Source organism: Macadamia integrifolia, chromosome 14, assembly GCF_013358625.1.
Source record: "Macadamia integrifolia cultivar HAES 741 chromosome 14, SCU_Mint_v3, whole genome shotgun sequence".
In the NCBI taxonomy this organism is placed as follows: Eukaryota; Viridiplantae; Streptophyta; class Magnoliopsida; order Proteales; family Proteaceae; genus Macadamia; species Macadamia integrifolia.
The window spans coordinates 23,381,597-23,401,224 of record NC_056570.1 but is presented as its reverse complement, the minus strand read 5'-3'; the positions used below and the strand labels follow the sequence as shown (position 1 = coordinate 23,401,224).

At 38.0% G+C, this 19,628-nt stretch overlaps 2 protein-coding genes across 4 annotated transcripts in view; both read right to left on the bottom strand.

Moving 5' to 3' along the window:
- LOC122060401 (eukaryotic translation initiation factor 3 subunit E-like) overlaps nt 1–5,406 on the bottom strand; it is an 8,935-nt gene extending 3,529 nt beyond the window's left edge. The window contains exons 1-5 of the mRNA XM_042623477.1: nt 5,056–5,406; nt 4,797–4,951; nt 3,708–3,947; nt 3,500–3,621; nt 114–333 (exon numbers count right to left, since the gene is read on the bottom strand). Of these exons, the coding sequence (XP_042479411.1) occupies nt 114–333; nt 3,500–3,621; nt 3,708–3,947; nt 4,797–4,951; nt 5,056–5,263 (945 nt within the window). The 5' untranslated portion in view covers nt 5,264–5,406. The remainder of the gene's footprint in view (nt 1–113; nt 334–3,499; nt 3,622–3,707; nt 3,948–4,796; nt 4,952–5,055) is intronic.
- A 1,579-nt stretch (nt 5,407–6,985) lies between these two features.
- Nucleotides 6,986–19,628, bottom strand: part of LOC122061558 — a 22,364-nt gene continuing 9,721 nt past the window's right edge. For 2 of the 3 annotated variants that reach the window (XM_042624873.1, XM_042624874.1), the window contains 4 exons: nt 10,633–10,859; nt 8,399–8,477; nt 8,178–8,315; nt 6,986–7,851 (listed from right to left, as the gene is read on the bottom strand). In XM_042624873.1, coding sequence (XP_042480807.1) covers nt 7,654–7,851; nt 8,178–8,315; nt 8,399–8,477; nt 10,633–10,859 — 642 coding nt within the window. In that variant the 3' untranslated portion in view covers nt 6,986–7,653. Of the gene's footprint in view, nt 7,852–8,177; nt 8,316–8,398; nt 8,478–10,632; nt 10,860–11,198; nt 11,242–19,628 lie in introns of those variants that run through there. The other variant, XM_042624876.1, reaches the window with a different exon arrangement.

Sequence of the window (19,628 nt, the reverse complement as noted above, 5' to 3'; positions counted from 1 at the left end):
GGGGGGGGTAAGAAAGTAGTGAACTAACACAAGCATAAAAAGATATACATAGTACAGAAAGTACAGCACATTAAGATGCATAATGTAATGAGAAGTCAAGGCTGAAAACTTACATCTTCACACTCTTGCAACTTCTTTTGAGCACCATCAAAATCATAGTCAACATATAAACATTCTAGAAACTCTGTGATTGGATCCTTGTAGGAGTGCTGTTCCTGCTGGATGACTCTGATAAATTCTTTCAGTTGAGGTCGTCTCCTTTTGTTAACAACAAATGCAGTAGCCAAGTAACGTAAAAGATGTGGTGCATTTGTTTGGATGGCATTTATATACCTGCAGACAGATTTATTTCTGTTCTTTTCAGTAACATCTAAAAAATGGAACTTGAAATAACAACTGTATCCAGTAACGCATAGTTGACTTTGTATTTTTTAATAAAAACACACATTTCACTGTCTTACCATATCATCATAACCATAGTAGTAATTGATGCAGATAAGTCACTTAATGGGCTTATTTTATTGTAAATAAGCCTTGGGTTGGGTAATGTATGTGTTGGACCTTTGATCCCATGAATTTTCTTTGTAATAAGCCCCTTTACTGGGGCCTAAAATATGAGTAGAAAGTAGGAAAACAGGATTTAATTCATTAGTTTAGTTAGAGTCTTGTTTTGAGTCTATTTCCTTTGTTATTTCAGTTTGAGTCAGTTTAGGTTTCCCTATTAGTGAATGACTAATTAGTTACTTACTCCATGTTGCAGTTCTAGTCTAGTCCTATTTGGAGTCCAACTCTTATTATGTAAATCCTACTTGGAGTCTAACTCCTAGTTAGGTTATGACTACTTGTCTACTCTCTTTATATAGAGGAACTAATGTACTCCGATTGGACAGATTTGAAGAATGATGAATTGAGTTAGTGTTTGAGAGCCTTAGAGCTGTGAGTGATTCTTCCCCTCCCCCTTCTTTATGCGATTTCTCTCCCACTGGTTAAATTTGTGCAATTATGCGATCCCTTCTTATTCATTCTTTATGTCCATGAATTTAGTTTATATTGGATTTAGTAAAGATCCCGCCTGCGATTGGATCACTTGTGATTCCATCTTACATCAATTGATATCAGAGCCGAATCTCTTGCTCTACTAAAACACAACTCCCTTCACCTCCCACAGTAGCCACGCGACTCCCTTTCTCTCCCACTACGGATCTAGACATTTTATTGGATATCTGTCAACAAATGCAATTGATGCAAGAGAAGCTCAATGAGACTCAATGACATTGCATGGATTTTAAAACCATAGTACACACTACCTTCAACTATGTGATCTCAGTCGTTGAACAACAGATAGACGAACCAGAAGATGAATCACCCGTGGTAAAGATGAGATGACATCGTTGGAAATTGAAAATCAACTTGCGGAAAAATTTAAATTGGTTGAACTCTTAAGTGAACCGATCTTCACCAACGAACTTCGCGTCGTGGATTTCATTGCATTCAATCATGGTTTTAATGGTAATTTCAGACAGACAAAGATGGATATTGATCGATTGATGTTGATTCTCCCATTCTACAAAATTGGTGGACGAATTTTTCTCAACATGGGGGGAATTGATGTAGATAAGTCACTTAATGGACTTATTTTATTGCAAATAAGCATTGGGTTGGGTTATGTATGTGTTGGACCTTTGATCCCATGGGTTTTTTTTGTAATGAGCCACTTTAATAAGCATAAAATATGGATAGAAAATAAGAAAATAGGAAAACGGGATTTAATTTATTAGTTTAGTTAGTCATGTTTTGAGTCTATTTCCTTTGTTATTTCAGTTTGAGTCAGTTTAAGTTTCCCTATTAGTGAATGACTAGTTAGTTACCTACTCCATGTTGGAGTTCTAGTTTTACTTCATGTTGGAGTTCTAGTCCAGTCCTATTTGAAGTCCAACTCCTATTATGTAAGGTCTAATCTACTTGGAGTCTAACTCCTAGTTAGGTTATGACTGCTAGTCTGACCTCTTTATATAGAGGAGCTAATGTACTCCGATTGGACAGATTTGTAGAATGATGAATTGAGTTAGTGTTTGAGATCCTTAGGGCTATGAGTGATTCTTCCCCTCCCCCTTCTTTATGCGATTTCTCTCCCCCTAGTTGGATTTGTGCAATTGTGTGATCCCTTCTTATTCATTCTTTTTGTCCCTAAATTTGGTTTATATTAGATTCAGTAAAGATCCTGCCTGGGATTGAATCACTTGTGATTCGATCTTACATCAGTCATAGTAGTAGTTCATCATTTAAAATGGTAGTTGTTACTGATTAATAGGAAAAAGGTTCTGTGAGGCCGCAGACGGTACACTAGTACCCTCTCAGTATATCTCTCTCACATGAAATGACCTCTCTACCCCCTCCTATGTACAAAACCATTTTGTCGCTCCTCATTGATGCGCTCCCCCTATGCCGCTTGCTTAGAGAACCCTCTTGCCAATTAATACTAGGGGAAAGAATCTTTGCATGCCTTTGTAGGAATCCATCACTGCACACATGTATTTGATGCCACATGGAACTTCTTTTGGGGCCCGAATTTTTGGATAAGGTGTTCACACCATCATCTATATATGAATGAAATTTTAGACCAGTCTGACATCCCCATATGTCACTACCAACGTTTCAAATTCGGAATTGGATCATATAATAGGCTGATTCGGATAGGACTGATTCAGCCAATTCAGATCAAAATCAGCACTGACTGATTCAATCTTCGATTCCAATTTTCATAACCTTGGTCCTTACATAGGGATGCTTGAACATATATGGGAGGGTTATGCTGTTGCATGGGAAAGTATATGATTAAATTTCAGGCTAAAAAAAAATAGAGGAAAACTAATAGATGGTGGACCACATTGTTGAGATAGGCCACCAAATCTCACAAGTGGTCTATCAGGGAGATCCTAAACTATCCAATGGTTAGCCAGCCAAATTTAGTCCATGTGCCTAAAAAGTGGCAGGCATACAGGAAAACATTAGTCCAAGCATGCAAAAAATTTTTTCCTTGATAATAATAGCAACGAAAAATTTTAAGCACAAATAACAATAATAATTAATTATTACTACAATACATATATAAATAGGTAAATACGCATACCAATGAAAAATGGCTATAAATAAAGGTCATGGAAAAATTAAAATTAAATCTTCCATTAAGGTTTCAAAGTGGCAAAAGGCAAGTAAACATGAGACAGCCGCATTCAAGGACTTCCATAAGATCAACTTTAATGACCATTACTCAATAAAAAAAATTGTTAAAATTAATTAAAGAGAAATCCAAATGGCTTCATTATATATTTTTTTTAACTCTACCGAAGAGCAATAAAGCGTGTAAAAGGAGGAAAGACATAAATATTAAACACAAGTGACAGAAACAAATGATTGGGCATTATTTTCTAATATAAACAAGTGTTCAGGTCAGAAATTGTATCAATTCAAGAAGATGATTGAGTTTTAGGTGGTAGACCTATCATAGAAAAATAAATCAATGAGCCCCGTTCTGCCACTTTCATGATTGAAAAATATGAACAGGCTCCAATGCATCAGCCAAATTCTACTTTGCAACTGATTCAATGGCGATGCAGAATTCTGCACCACAAATCACAATCACAAACATAAGTAATGCAAGCAATGTGAATTGTGTGAAGGAAAATAAGCGAGTATCCAATACAAACCTTTGAGTCAACCTTTGAGTCAATGATTTCTCTCAAGCAATTAAGCTCCTCCAAAGCAATATCCCAATTTTGCATTAGTATCTCTGCAGCAAGCTTTCCCCATAAGGCACTCAAGCTCCTTTCACCATTTGTAGACAAAGCCCTGTATTGATATAGATAGTCAGCCGCACCAGAGTAGTTTCCACATTCAAACTGAAATTTGGCGTACTGATATAAAGCATCTATCTGCTCTGGCCCAATCTGCTCATAAAATGCAGACACAAGTCAATATTACCAAAAAAAAAAAGATCCGTCCCTAATCACCTGCTTCCCAAAAAAAATAGTCACAAAAAAAAATTCCAATGCAGTCAAACATCCATTGGATTCAGAGGATCTTCCCAAATGAAGAATGATGAAAAATACAAAGCGGTAGCAGGGGTGCAGGGCACCTTAGCACCTAGGCAAAGCCTAGCGAGCAAAGCAGTTCTATGAAAGTAGGTTTAAAGGGCTTATGTGTAATATAAAAGACTCAATTTCCTTACATGTAAATGTGAAGATGTGTGGAAGAGTAAATAAGAAATGAACTGCAACCCCCCCCCCCCCCAACTGGCCAAAAAATAATAATGTAAAGCTATGGGCGAGATTTGAACTTCCAGATTCCCAGCATGAGAAACTTCAATTAAAACTTCAAGACCACAAAAAATTGTATGGTATACTAACAAACAAAAAATTCACAAACCAAGATGTATAAGACCGCAGGAATTGAAAAGTAGAACCTCTAATCCAACAACGCTTTCATTTTGATTTTCTTTTCCAAAAAATAACTCAACTCAGAACTCGATAAGCATAATCCTAACAAACGTGTTGGAAAGGAACCAGGTTCAACCATTCCACGCTATTCAAAACCATATTTGTTAAATCCTCCTTCGAACAAATAAATTCTACTGTGAGGATAAGCACACATATGTTTGACAACATTGAAAATTAAACAGCTACAATGCATGAACCAAGAAAATATAGAAAAATGTAACCAATCAATCGATTCGTTATCCCTCGCCCTGTACATGAGTAAATAAATAAACTCAGAGTTCAATAGAAGAAGAAAAAAACCTGATATCGCTCCTTAAGCATCTGGATATTGTATTGCTTATCAGACCGGAGTTCCTGAACAGAATTAGGGTTCTGAAGAAACGAAATCAATGGCGCAGCCGACTCTTCCAGAGATTTCAATCTCGCAACAACTTCGACACGCCTATCAACCATATCTACCAACAAAAAACCGTTATTTTAGAACCCCTAAAGCAAAGAAAAAGTAACAATGAAGAATAAGAAACACTTTAAAGCGTGGAACATTGCATAAAGGAGGAACCTTGAGGAACTTCTTCAGTGTGGTAGAGGCTCTTATGGATGTCCATGGCGTAATCGACCATGTTTGTTTTGTTGAGAAGCTCAATCTTTCCTTTGAGGATCTGGTCATCGGGGTATAGCTTATTCTCTTGAAGGAATTCCAGTAGAGGGAAGACGAGATGGCGATCAAGGAGAGGTGCAATTCGCGGAGTGAGATCGTATTGCGCCATTACTGCAACCAATGGCAATCTAAGCTAAAACTCACCTCCGATCGAGATTCGAGAGAGAAAGAGAAGTAGAAGCTCCAGTGAAAATTTTGAGAAACCTAAGCACCAGTTTCGAACAAGAAACCAAAGAGGATAACGCAAATTTAGACACGCTGGTAATGGAACGGATCTAAACTCTAAACTGTAACCGGTCCACATTCTGGTCAACTTTGAGCCGTAAAAGCCCGGCCCTTACAGTGGTCAGTTCTCCCGAAACCTAGCCCAGTTTTTTTTCCCGGCTAAGTGCAGCCCAAAAGATTTTAGGTATATTCATGGAGAAAACTTTCCTAAAACCTACACTAGGGCTCAGCCACCAGAATCTAGTTCCTCTCCTTAGCGCTCATCACTTAGGTCAGTCCATAACTACCTGCGCAAGTGACACATGACAAGATGATGATCCAACCATAAAACAATTTAGCATTTCATGATTCTTTCACATATACGACACGTTTGCTAATTTTGTAGAGACAACCATGAAACAATTTAGCACCTCTTTCTTTCATGTTAGGTCTCTAAGAGAATATGAGCCATGAGACCCTTGACTTAGAACTGACAATTTTAATGACATGCCCTTCATACATTACTTGAGTTCTATTCTCCAGAACTCCTTGACTACTTTAGTCCTCAAATTTTTCTTTGGGATCAAACAAAGACTTGATAGATCATGCTCAATGGAAGAGTTCGTGGTGGACATCGAAGCAAATCAGCAAGGGTGATAGAATATCTTTTAGATGAAAATCAATTCCCATGACTTTGGGAAAAATTTGCATTTTAATTGATATTGTGTGTTTAATGAAATAATTCTCTATCACCTTTCTCCTTATTTTCTACAAGTTGATTTTTCCTTCAAGCCCTATTTGTTTTGCTGTAAAAGTTTCCATGCAAAAGATACTTTACTTGAAAATTTTCATTCATATCAAGTTTCTAATTTTTCAATACATTTTTTTTTATATCTACATTAAACAAATAGTGAATAAAATCCATTTCATAGGAAAATTTTCTACTTCTATATTTTACATGGAAACAAGGAAATAAAAAATTTCTCTATATGTGGTAATAGAAAGCTTATTTTATACCTAACTACTTAATCATTATTTCAAAGAATGCTACTTCTAGTGTTCCTTACACTCACATGGGGTAATGGATCCAGAGCATGGACGTTTTTTCACAACTTAGTTCCACTTCCCCATGTGTGTGGGCATAGGATATACTAAGACATAGCATTCTTTTTTTTTTTTCTCGTGTCTTTAGCCATCATTTATTTTTTAAAATATAATTGACCCTCAAGTCTTATACTGCCACACGCTTCACATTGATTGAGTTCAAAATTAACAAATGAATAAGATAACATGGGGCAAAATTTGAACTAAATACATTAATGTGCCTCCTGATAAATATTAATTCCGAAAAAATAGCATAATATTATGGCCATGCCTCTTAATTATTTCTTTATGGTGTATAATGCTTTAAAATAGTAATTTATATGTATTCTAAGCTTATCAATGCATATGTTTAAACGTATTTTACATCCCTCCAAACTGTCTTTAAAACCGCCCTTTTGACACGTTGATCAATACTAATACTTGACACCTTACAAAACAGTGATCTGATCTTAAAACAACACCCCCACCCCCTCCCCCCCCCCCCCCCCACCCGACAAAAAAAAAAAAAAAAACTCAACTATGCTTTCTTCTTTTTTTGACTTGTTTTCCATTCAATAAATAAGGATCTGCCACAACCCAAATAGGTGAGCAATTGCTTCACAACCATAATACTATCCTCCTTGCTTACCAAAGCAAGAAAGGATTTTAACACCCATATAAATGTTCCAATACATCTGAAAAACCCAAAAAACAAATGATAAAAATATAAGACAATATAATTAATATGTAATTATACTTGTGGGCCCTTCTTCCCCAAGCATAGTATCACACTCCCAACCAATCTTGTCAGCATCTAGCCAGAACTTGGAAATGGCTGAGGCTTTCATCCTTTTCCTTCTCATGGCAAAATTTCTCTTGTATGCTGTACATATAGCCGGGTATATACATATAACATATATCACAGAAGAACAGGAAACCTTTTCCCTCCTCTGATGTTTGGAGGATCAACAACCTTTTGAAATCCTCCAATGCTCAAAATTTTTTGAGCTCTTCAAACATGTGCAAACACTACACCTACAACGAAGTCACTCCTTCATTGGTTGATGTAGTCACTTTCCGTCTTTTGAAACTCCATTGGAAGAAATAAGCGGGCATATGATGTAGCCATCTAGCATATCTTCAAGTATCAAGGATCAAGTATACAACCTGACCCAAGGCCTTGTGATTACCAACATGCTTCACACGTGATTGTCAAGTGTACCTGTTTGATCGAGATGCCTCTGACCAACGGTGATTTGAGCTCCCATATGATTTCCAAGCTTCTGACCACTGGCGCCTGCTGGCATTTCTTTCAAATGGATGGTTGTGAACATCTGTAGTTCTTGTGCCATGTCCACTGCCTTTCTTTTGGGAATTCCTAAGTTCCTCTTCAAGATCATAACGAGAACGCTGCAAAGCATAAGTTCAATTAAGAAAAAAAGGTGGAATCACCCTAAAATGAATAAAAATGGGGAGTGCAAGAGAGTTCAGATGGGATCATAGGAAGAGAACTAGAGCGTGTCAGCTCACTGTCACCAGAAGCACTTCACTTGAGTTCAATTCCTGGTCATACAAGTGATGCAATAAAACTTAAACTAGCAAAAGCAAAAGCAAGTAACAAAGGGACAAGGGGGAATTGACAAGAACAAGTTGGTAAATGCAAAATTCCTTCGGAACTTGTGCAACAGTCATGGCTGGCAGTCTGCAAGCATATATGGGTTTAGGTATTCACAAACCTTAGCGGAGTCTGACAGTACAGCATATGCCTCTCCAATCATTTTAAAAAGCCTATCAACATCCTTATGAAACTCTTCAGCGATTTCTTTCCACCGACCATCATCTCCATTCTCGGTTCTTGCCAAGAATTGACCAGCCTACACCAACACAATTTGTTAAGGAAATATATAGCAATCTCGATGTCAATAAAAAATTTACCTAGTAACATGAGTTCAAAGACCTTGTCTGGGTGATGTCTAAGTGCTGCTTTGCGGTAGGCTTTCTTGACATCTGATGCTGTGGCAGTTGGTTCAACTCCTCTGAATTAAAATTTTTTTATTAGCAAGTGAATTTATGATTTCAATTTTGTGATTTTTTTTTTATTTTTTTTTTTTTTTTTGGGGGGGGGTGGGGAGGAGGTTTCCTTTCCATAGAAGATAATAGTGGATGGTAAAAAGAACACAATGGATCTCAGAGACAATGGCTCATATAAAAGCATCATGACATGCCCCACAATATCATCTAGCCCATAAAACCTAAAAGATTAAAACATTCAAACAAAATCCTACATTGAACACTCGGTGTGCCAGATTTTTGCGCATTACTAGTCATACAAGTTAGGAAATCTGAAAGAAGAAATCCAATCAAACTGGGAAGAAAAAATAATATCATAATATGCTACTCACTAATGGATTGATCCCAACACCCTATAGAATTAGCATCAAGTGGAAAAGTATTAAGGATAAAGGAAGTATTAATTATATGAATATGTGATTCCATTGCTTCTAACCACATTTGTTCTTCAAAAAGAGAAGAAGGGGAGTGGAGGGAAGGAAAACAAAAACATGGCATTGGTGCATTGGTGCAGCAACCAATATGCTAATATTATGTGGTGCATTTAGATGCATGCAGTATGAATATGCAATGCAGCACTAGAATCACCATATGTTTATTTTCTCTTCACTTGATCTTTCAAGTAGTTGGTCTTATCAGTTATCACTGACCCTAAAGGCAATAAGTCTATCACAGGGTGCTTAAATGGAGTACAGAGCATGGTGTGAGCCTTAAGAGCACACTCCTAGGACGCCTTAAAAAAAAAAAAAAGAACCAGAAGCAAAAATAAGAAAGAGATGAATTCAAGACTCAACGTAGGAGTTTGTTACTGCCTACCATGTTTTATCAAGATTGATGAGACAGAAGAGGATATTTAAATCATTTCTCTACAGAACTACAAGCCAATAGAAAAAATGTGTGATGTGACCAAAGAAATTGTCAATTGGAGAAGATAGAAAGAGCCAAATAGCTGCTTAGATCCCCTTCACGAAGATGATAGATTGGTTAGTACCGTTCTTTTGTTGGATCAATTATCTAAGGGCACAGTGAACTTGGTACAACATCAGTCATCCCCTTCTCACATCTTGTTACCCACGACCAACTCCTATTCAAGGTGAAATTTTATCTCACCAGCATTTCTATTAAAGCGTAATCATGTCTGAACTCCAACCAGATAATAACATACTCAAACTGAAGCACCAAGTTTTCAAGCCAACTTAAACAGAAAGAGATGGATAATGCAAGATCTTCTCAATACCCCCAAATACCTCTACCTTTTCAAACCACATCAGACGTTAGGATCCTGGAACCGATACAGGCTTGAAGAAATCTATTTACCAATTTCCATATTCAGTAAAAAGTTAAACTTTTCCTGCAGGGGGATATAAGATTAGTTGACCATTATATACCTTCTCAAACAAAGGAGAGTTTGTTGCATGTTTCACTGTCCATAGAGGACCTGTACAGCATCTGTAAGTCACTCAAAGATGGGTTCCAGAACGATGGATATAGCAATCCAAGGAGCATTCCCATATCATGTAATGTGGCAAAGACATGCATGATCAACATTCATGCTGACTAAGACAGGACATCACCTTTCAGTCAGCCTTAATCATTCCAGCTATCACCACAAGGCTGCATATTGTTTACGTACTTCTTAGTTCCTCAACTGAAATTACGACTTCCTACGCATCTCAAACCTCCAGAGGAGGATTGTCCTTATTCTCAGTTAAAACAATAGAACCTAGAATCAAATCATAGTACACAAACCAGGTTGTTCAATGAAGAATCAGTCAACTCAAATCAACCAGGACAAACAATTAACTATAACAAAATACTGCTAGTCATCCACAGTTTGGCTGAGCTAATCAAGATATTTTTCTGATTGTCCTGCACTTTTTTTTTTTTTCCCCTCCATTTGGCAAGTAAAGAGCAGTGTGTCAAGAACTTAAGAGGGAGAAGACTTATGCAGGAAAAACATGCAAACAAAAAAAAAAAGGTTCAAATCCAACTAATCCTATCAATAACCTTGAAGCAAACCAGTTTCCATGATCATTTAATTTATTGAATACCATGATACGTTAAATAGTTGCAGTAAATGCAAATCAAGGAAATTAGATCGCAGTGTAAGAGGAAACTTACAAGATGAGGTACATATCTAAGGGAATTCCTTTCTTGGCTTCTTCCTCCATTGTGGAAATTCGTAAACAAGCTTGTCTTATGTCATTCACACTGCTAGTTGATTTACCTGCTGCTCCAGCCCTATCCTCTGATTGCTTCTCAAGAAGAGTAATATACCTCTCAAGATCATTAACTGCTTGTCCATAATCTCTAATCATCTCATGTAATGTGGCTCTTCTAGAAATTGCCTGTCACAATACAATCAAGTCTTAGTTTTTCTTTTCCACTTATGGGCATCCGTAGAATCTTTCATTTTGGTCTGATAGAGAGCCAAAGATATTTAAACAATCATCCAGAAAGTTGCACAATTGCTTCACCATAAAGAAAGCTGCACGCAAGTGGGATGAGGCATTGTCATTTACAAAACCAAAGGGGGACTAGACTTCAATAGAAAAAAAAAAATTTGTCCACTAGACTGGTTTTGGATAAGAAATTATCAGAAAAGACAAAATAGAGATGGATGCAAGGTAGGTGGAAAATATTACTCAATAATTTAACAATGAGGGGATTGGATTCTCTGTACCTACCCAACTTAGTCCCAAATTTGCATTGGAGTGAGCTTCTCAACCCCTAAATCATAAAAATCCACTAATAAGTAAATAATATCCATCAACTAAGAGGAACAAAGATGCTAAAGGGTTTTAAGTATGACATCTTCCATTTTAATGAAGGAGGGAAAACATATTAAAAGGAGTCGCATGATTCTCTCCATGCATATAACACCATCCAATGAATCCCATTTTAGATGTGACATAAGAAAAAGATGAGCATACAATGAACTCTCTGTGAAGTGCAATCAACAAAATTAAAGCCATCTCATGGAAATGCATATATTTCATCTCCCTAATAAAGGGAAATTAAAATGACCAAAATTAGGTTCCCTGTTGCCAGCCTGAAAGCTGGCCAATCAATACAGCACCTTGAGGGCAACATGCAGAACTGGTCAGTCCTCATGTCAACAGTGAAAACCAAACTTAAAAAACCAGATACGAGCGTCCTGCACATATACTTCATTAGAGGACAGGGAGAAACATTGACAGATGCTACAGTTGTGCAGAAAATCTTAAGGTCATTGTTACATAAGTTTGACTCTAAAGTGTCAACAATTGAGGAGGCAAAGGATCTTGACACCTTATCTCTTGATGAGCTACATGGGTCTTTAACTACCTAGTGCCTATGAGATGAGGGCTGAAAAGAGTAAGGAAAAGACATCAGACAAGGAGGAAGCATTTAAAGCTTTTAAGAAGCTTGACTTTTCTGAAAAATCTGATGTAGAGTTGAGTGATGAAGAAGATGATGAAGATGTGGCTAATTTTGTCAGAAGACTACCAAGAGGCAAGGATTAAAGTATCGGTATCGGTCACCGTATCGGTATCGGTCGCCGTATCGGTCGCCCAAAATTAAGATATGTATTGTATCGAAGATACGCTAAAGATACACACATAAATGGATAGGAAACATTTTTTTAAACACTTTTGCATAAAGAATTTGTTAAAAAAAACTATTGATAACATGTATTATGCATAAACACTAAATTGAGGGTATCGCACTAAGAATTCAAGGTTTGTAGTTATCCCATAAATTTAAAATCCTTATTTCCAACCTTGATTTCCACTTTAGTTAGAGAGAAATATGGCCGGTAGCAACTTTGGAACAAAAACCCCTCAAAAAATCGTGTTTTTTTTTCTGAAAAATTACCCATCTTGGCCATTATATGACCATAGAGCACTATATCGGTACATACCGATACCTACCGATAATCATCTATACGTACCGATCGATACATACTAATACTCACCGATACGTACCAATTGATACACACCAATACGTACCGATACATACTGAAACGTACATTTCACCTCAATTTTATATTTTCCATAAAGTTGTATCGACGCATATCATATCGTATCGATGTGTATCGGTGGTGTATTGATGCATATTGGTATGTATCGTAGGATATATATCGATACGAAAGGATTTTAAAAATTTCATGTATCGTATCAGTGTGTATCGTCTCGATCGGCTAAATTTAAGATATGTATCGGAGGGTATCGTATCGGTATCGAAGATACTTTAAACCATGCCATGAGGTAGAGGCAGATACAAGGGAAAACTTCCACTCATATGCTTCAGCTGTGGAGCAGTAGGGAATTTTGCTTCCAAATGTCCAAATCGAAAGAAAAATGCTAATGATGAAAATGACCTAAAGAGAAGAAGAAGCTTTTCAAAAGAGAGCCCCTAACTTAAGGGATAGATTGAAGAAGTGATGCCTTATTACAAAGAAGGATAGTGACACATCAGATGTTGAATCAGAAGAATTATTTGATGGTGCTTGCAGTCAAGCCACGTTTATGGTCAAGTGGAGGACAAGGTCAATGAAGGTAGTAATGGTGAACTCAAAACTAGTAAGGAAGACATTCTAGAAGATAAGATTGATTTACAAGCTGAGCTGCAATCAGCTCTAGATGTTATAGATGAAGAAGAAAAGAAAAACAAAAAGCTCAGTAAACTCCTCAAAGATAGCAATGAAGAGATGAAGCTACTCAAAAAAAATAAAAATTGAAGTAAATTGAATTGCAATTGAACTTGAAGAGAAAATTTCATTGAACCAGATGAATCAAATTAACTTCCTCAAAACACAATTGAATGACAAAGAAATAGAGATAAGTAGCTACATTGCCATAGAGATGGAATTGGAAAAGTTGAAGAGAAAAATGAAGAGAATGACTGAGACTGAAAGCATACCACCTATAGCGACCATGTAGCTTCCTCAGACACAGGCACAGAGCAGCAAAGTCTTGGATGAGATTCTCAGTGCACAAAGACCAGCAGGTGTTAAATATGGTATTGGATATAATGCAAATGAATCAACCAGACAATGTGAGAATAGAATGAGATAGATGAACACAATGGCAGGTTCAGGTGTAAGAATTGAAAAAGAGGCATCTATAGTGTCAGTGCAAAGGAAAGACAGCAAAAATCAGAAGGGTAAGCAGGTTGTGTTTGCTCAGACAGGTAGCACCATTGGTTCTACCAGGAGAAGCTTATAGACACAAACTCAGGGGAAGCAAAGTACAGTTAGTTGGGAAAGATAAAAATACAACTCCACTCCAGTTGGTCAGCAGAGGCCAGTTAGAGCAGCTGGATATGATCGCCACTACAGACAAGAGAGACCTCTAGTGAGGCCAAAGACTTTCTTCACAGGGTATTGTTACAAGTGCAATATCTATGGTCATAAAGTGGCAACTTGTAAGTTCAATGTCAAGTAGGTGAATTATGAGAGCAGAAATTATTCTGCACCATTGACGGAAAGGGAGATAGCATGCTACAGATGTGGTGACCATGGTCACATTGCTAGAGAATGTATGACAGTTTTTCCCTCACAAAGGCAACAAAGAAGGAATTCGAGACAGGTGCCTATAGTTGCTCAGGTCCAAAGGAAACCAAGGAGACAGGCACAAAAACAGTCTCCTAGTGTAAATAGACAAATTTGGGTTGAGAAGGGAAGTGAAGAAATTGACGATACTTCTCTCGTGGTGCACACAGCCTTTAAGGCACAAAACAAGTTGGTACCATGGATTCTTGATAGTGGTTGTTCTAGTCACAAGACGTGTGACAAGAGCATATTTGTAGAACTCATCCAGTGTGAAGGAGGAACAGTAAAATTTGGCAATGCAGATAGTGGAAAGTTGATTGCTACAGGATCAAGGACTTTAGGAAACCTATATACACTATCTGAGAGTGTGAAAGGATCTTGTTTTATGGGTCAAGAAGAGGAGCAGTGGCTTTGGCACAGAAGGTTGGGACATATAGGTTTTGACAACTTAGTGAAAATCACATCAAAGAAGGCAGTGAGGGATGTTTCCCAATTGAAGAAGCCATCAAATCCAACATGTGCATCCTGTCAGAAGGGAAAGCAGACAAGAGCTACCTACAAAGCCAAAAATCACTACAAAAGGAGGCCAATTGAGTTAGTACACACAGATCTATGTGGACCTACCAGAACTCAGAGCACTAATGGTGATAGATATTTTATTTTGTTTATTGATAACTACATTAGGATGACTTGGGTTTAGTTTTTGAAGCACAAATCTGAAGCATTTGAGAAGTTCATTGACTTCAAGAATCAAGTTGAAAATGAGACTGGAAGGAGACTTAAGTGTTTGAGATCATACAAGGGAGGTGAGTACACATGGTCTACATTTGATAAGTACTATTTTGAGCATGGAGTCAGGAGGCAAACGTCAGCTACAAAAACACCACAGCAAAATGGTGAACAGTGCAGGACATGGCTAGGACAATGCTCATTGAGAGCAACCTAGGGAAGAGGAGGTATTGGAGAGAAGCAGTACATACAGATGTTCATATTCAAAACAGATGCATGCTTAGACCACATGAAGACAACTACATATGAGCTCTGGTTTAAAAGGAAAGCAACTGCAAACTATTTCAGAGTCTTTGGTAGTAAATGTTACATTAAAAGGAAGGACAAGAACTTGGGAAAGTTTGATAAGAGAGCAGATGAGGTTATCTTCCTTGGTTACTCAGTGAGAAGTAAAGTCTACAAGTGCTACAACAAGAGACTAGGTAAAACCGTAAAATTATTGAGAGCTCAGATGTGAAAATAGATGAAAAGAGCTTCAACAGACCGAATGATTTTTTTTAGTTCTCTTTTGATGAAGACCTTACAAATGATAATGATCAAAGTGAGAGTGAGCTTTAAGAAAGACCAATGGTTGAAGAAGTTGTATCAGAGTCTGAGGGTGAACAGGAAGAGAGAAGACCCAGAAGGACTAGAACCGAATTGAATCATCCATTGACACAAGTGATTGATGACCCAAATTCAGAAATGTAAACAAGAAGAATGATGAAGAAAACATGTGCTTACTCTCTTTTGTCTCATATAGAGCCCAAAACAGTTGAGGAAGCAAGTAGAGATGCTAGTTGGGTAAAAGCTATGGATGAAGAACTTGATCAAATTGAGAAGAACAACACCTGGGAGTTAGTGCCAAGGCCCACAAACAAAAATGTCATTGGCACAAAATGGGTGTTTAGAAATAAAATGAATGAAGATTGTCAAGTGGTGAGAAACAAGGCTAGATTAGTTTGTAAAGGATATGCACAGGTTGAGGGCATTGACTTTGAAGAGACATTTGCTCCAGTGGCAAGGTTGGAGGCTATCGGGATATTTTTGGCATTGGCAGTGTCCAGAGACTTCAAAGTGTTTCAGATCGATGTCGAGTCATCATTTTTGAATGGCAATCTAGAAGAGGAAGTGTACATTGAACAGCCTGATGGATTTCTATTGAGTGAAGACCCAACCATGGTTTGTAGATTGAAGAAGGAATTGTATGGACTGAAACAAGTACCTAAAGCTTGGTACTCAAGGCTGGATAGTTATTTGAGTCAGATAGGTTTCAAGAAGGGTATGGTTGATAGTACCTCTACATCAGAGCAGTTGATAGCACACAGATTATAGTGGTGGTGTACATAGCTGATATAATTTTTGGTAGCCATAGAGATGAGTTGTGCGGAGATTTTGCTGACCACATGCAAAGAGAGTTTGAGATGAGTATGCTTGAAGAGTTATCTTTCTTTCTTGGTTTGCATATTAGCCAGTTGAGGGATGGCATTTTCATTTCTCAGACTAAGTATTTGAAATAAATGTTGAAAAAGTTCACAATGGAGGATTGTAAACCCGTTAGCACTCCAATGATGACTGGATGCAAGTTGAATAAGGAGGATTTGTCACTATCAGCGGATCACACCATGTATAGATCCATGATCGATAGTTTGTTATAGTTAACTGCATCTAGGCCAAATATTCCTCAAGCAGTGTGCATGGTTGCCAGATTCCAAGCAAACCCGAAGGAGACACATGTTGGAGCAGTAAAGAGGATCTTTAGATACCTTAAGGGGACAATTCGTTATGGTCTGTGGTACTCTAGAAGCAAGTCTTTTGACTTGAGAGCCTACTTGGATGCAGATTAGGCTGGTTGCGTAGATGAAAGAAAGAGCACCAGTGGAGGAGCTTTCTACTTGGGCAACAGTTTAGTTGTATGGCATAGTAAAAAGCAAGAGTTTGTTTTTCTATCTACAGTAGAGGCAGAGTACATTGCAGCATCTACCAGTTGTACCCAGATTTTATGGTTGAAACAGATGTTCGACTTAAATATGGAGCAGAATTTGCATGTGGTTATCTATTGTGATAACACAAGTGCGATCAATATCTCCAAGAACCCAGTGACGCACTCCAGGACGAAGCACATAGCCAGCAGGTATCATTTCTAGAGAGAAAAGTCAGTGGTAGAGAGATTAGATTGGAGTTCATTCCAACAGCAGAACAAATTGCAGACATTTTCACCAAACCACAACCTAGGGAAACTTTTGATAAGCTTAGGGAATTGATGGGGGTTGTTACTCTTTCCAACCCTCATCTCATAGGCAGTTAAAGACCCATGTAGCTCATCAAGAGATAAGGTGTCAAGATCCTTTGCCTCCTCAATTGCTAACGCTTTAGAGTTAAACTTATGTAACAATGACCTTAAGATTTTCTGCATAATTGTAGCATCTGTTAATATTTCTCCCAGTCCTCTAATGGAGTTTACAACTCCATTCACTCTAATCATGTACCCAGCAATGTCCTCATCAACAGACATCTTCAATGATTTAAACTAAGACCTATATACTTGCAACTTGGCTTTCTTTATCTTGGAACCTCCTTCATGAATGCTAATCAATTTGTCCCACATCTGCTTTGTTGAAGTGCAACTCATCACCTTGGCCAACTCATTGTCAGGTAATGCACTTGAAATTGCATTGAGTGCCTTCCGGTTGTTCACATATCTCTTCTTCTCCTCTGAATCAGTTGAGGATATAGTTCGTGCAGCTGTGTAATCCTTAGTGATTGCTTCCCAGACTTCATACCCAGGTGACCCCAAATAAAATTCCATCTGTCTCTTACAGAATAAGAAGTTACTACCATCAAACTGTGGAGCTCTACCTAAACCTTGTCCAGCTTCACCTGAAGCCATATTTAGTCCCTCTGATCTCCCAACTACTGATCAAGCCCTGCTGGGGTGTAGCTTTGATACCACTTGATGAACCGGCTTCACTACTAAGAGGGGGGGTGAATCAGTAGGCACTAATATTTCTCCCAAAAATTGCCTTGACAAGCCCCACTGCACTGCAAGCACTGAAACAAATGCACACCTGTATACACCGTTGGCTAGGGCAGTCCTAATTTTACCAGCTACAATTCGTGTCGACTCCCACCTACAGCCAGAGATGGTCAGGCCTACCAAGATTGTACACCCACTCTACAAAAATAAACCATAGCACTTCTATCCAGACAATAAGCACACAAAATCACAACACGAAATTTTACATGGTTCGACAATGTGCCTACTCCATAGAGCAATACCCACAATTGGGTTTCATATATTGCCTTATACGCTACTTTTGGTTTGGTTTGGTTTTTGATGATACAAAACCTGGGCTACAACCCACCACTCACAGCTACAACTGTGGATCCCTATATAGTACTAAGCATTTCAACAAATACCTTATAAGCACCCACTCACAAGTCCCTTACAAGAAATTTCAAATAATAAAATTCAAAACCCCAACACAATCATATCCATGGCTATGCATTCAACTCTTTTCAACTTGCAATAGCCAAAAACAAATGGAGATTTAAGAACTTTACCTAAGTGAGAAAGTCACTTGAGCAAACCCACCATCAACACCATTTCTCCATCCAATATAGCTTCAATGCACCCAAAGAACTAAGTTGAAATGATTAAGGAAATCTCCAATGTCCCTAATGCATAGACTTAGCTTCACCATCAAAATCTGGGCTAAGTAGGTAGATTCATCTCTTACTTTCACTCCCAATCTATTCTTCACGTTCTTGTGAGAAATCCCCAATTTGAATCACTCAATTTGACCCTAAAATGGCCAAGTTATACCCAAAATTCGAATGGGGACATAACGACCATTTTTTTTTTGTTGTAGGACATAATAAGGCTTTTGAGTACTTTTACTGACAATTCACATGTCACTACTTAAAAAAATGAATTCCCATGTGACATAATTCTAGTGCTCAGATAGGTTTGATACCCATCGCACGGCCATACAAACTTCTTAATATCACAAAAGAGGCCCCTACACCCATTGTTGTGCGCCCCTGTAACCAGCACTATTTTAAAATTTCAATTCAAAAGCCCTAAGAATGGGTCACAGAAGCTTTCAAAAAATGACACACAAAGAACTGGCTACTGGCTAAGTCTTTGAAACCGACCCATCTGCATCATGTTGTTCCTTCATTTCACATCTCAACTTCTCATGTTCGTGGCCTTGCACGCCGAACCAAGCCTTGCTGCTCCTTATAGCCCCTAGTGAATATCGGCTCTTGACCCTTGCACTATGCCATGTGTGTGCTGGGCATGCCAGCCAAGGCTGGCTGCCTTGGTGCAGCGCCATGTGTCGCATCCATATGGGCTATTAGCCAATATTTGCTTGCGACCTCAAACCTTATGCCACCTCACCATACTTCCATATGACCAATAAGCCCATCCATAACCATATGTAAGAACAAACATGCATCCACATGAATCAACATACATGCACCCATGACTTCTCATACATACCTATGCTTGCATCACCATCTATGACATCTACCACCACAACACGACCTGAACGGAGTATACAAATAAGCTACTCAACCAAAACCATCCACATCCAAACCATCGCACACGCTATGTTGTCAACAATGACAACAATGCCACACATCGTACCACTTACAAATGCAATCACTTACCATGACGCCAACGCCAAATGTCTAACAATAACCTACCATAAATATCACTTGCTTGAACATCAAAAAGGGCGTACCTGGTACACGAGGCTCCCTCATGTGCAAGGTCTTTTTCTTTTCTTTTTTTTTTTTTTTTTTT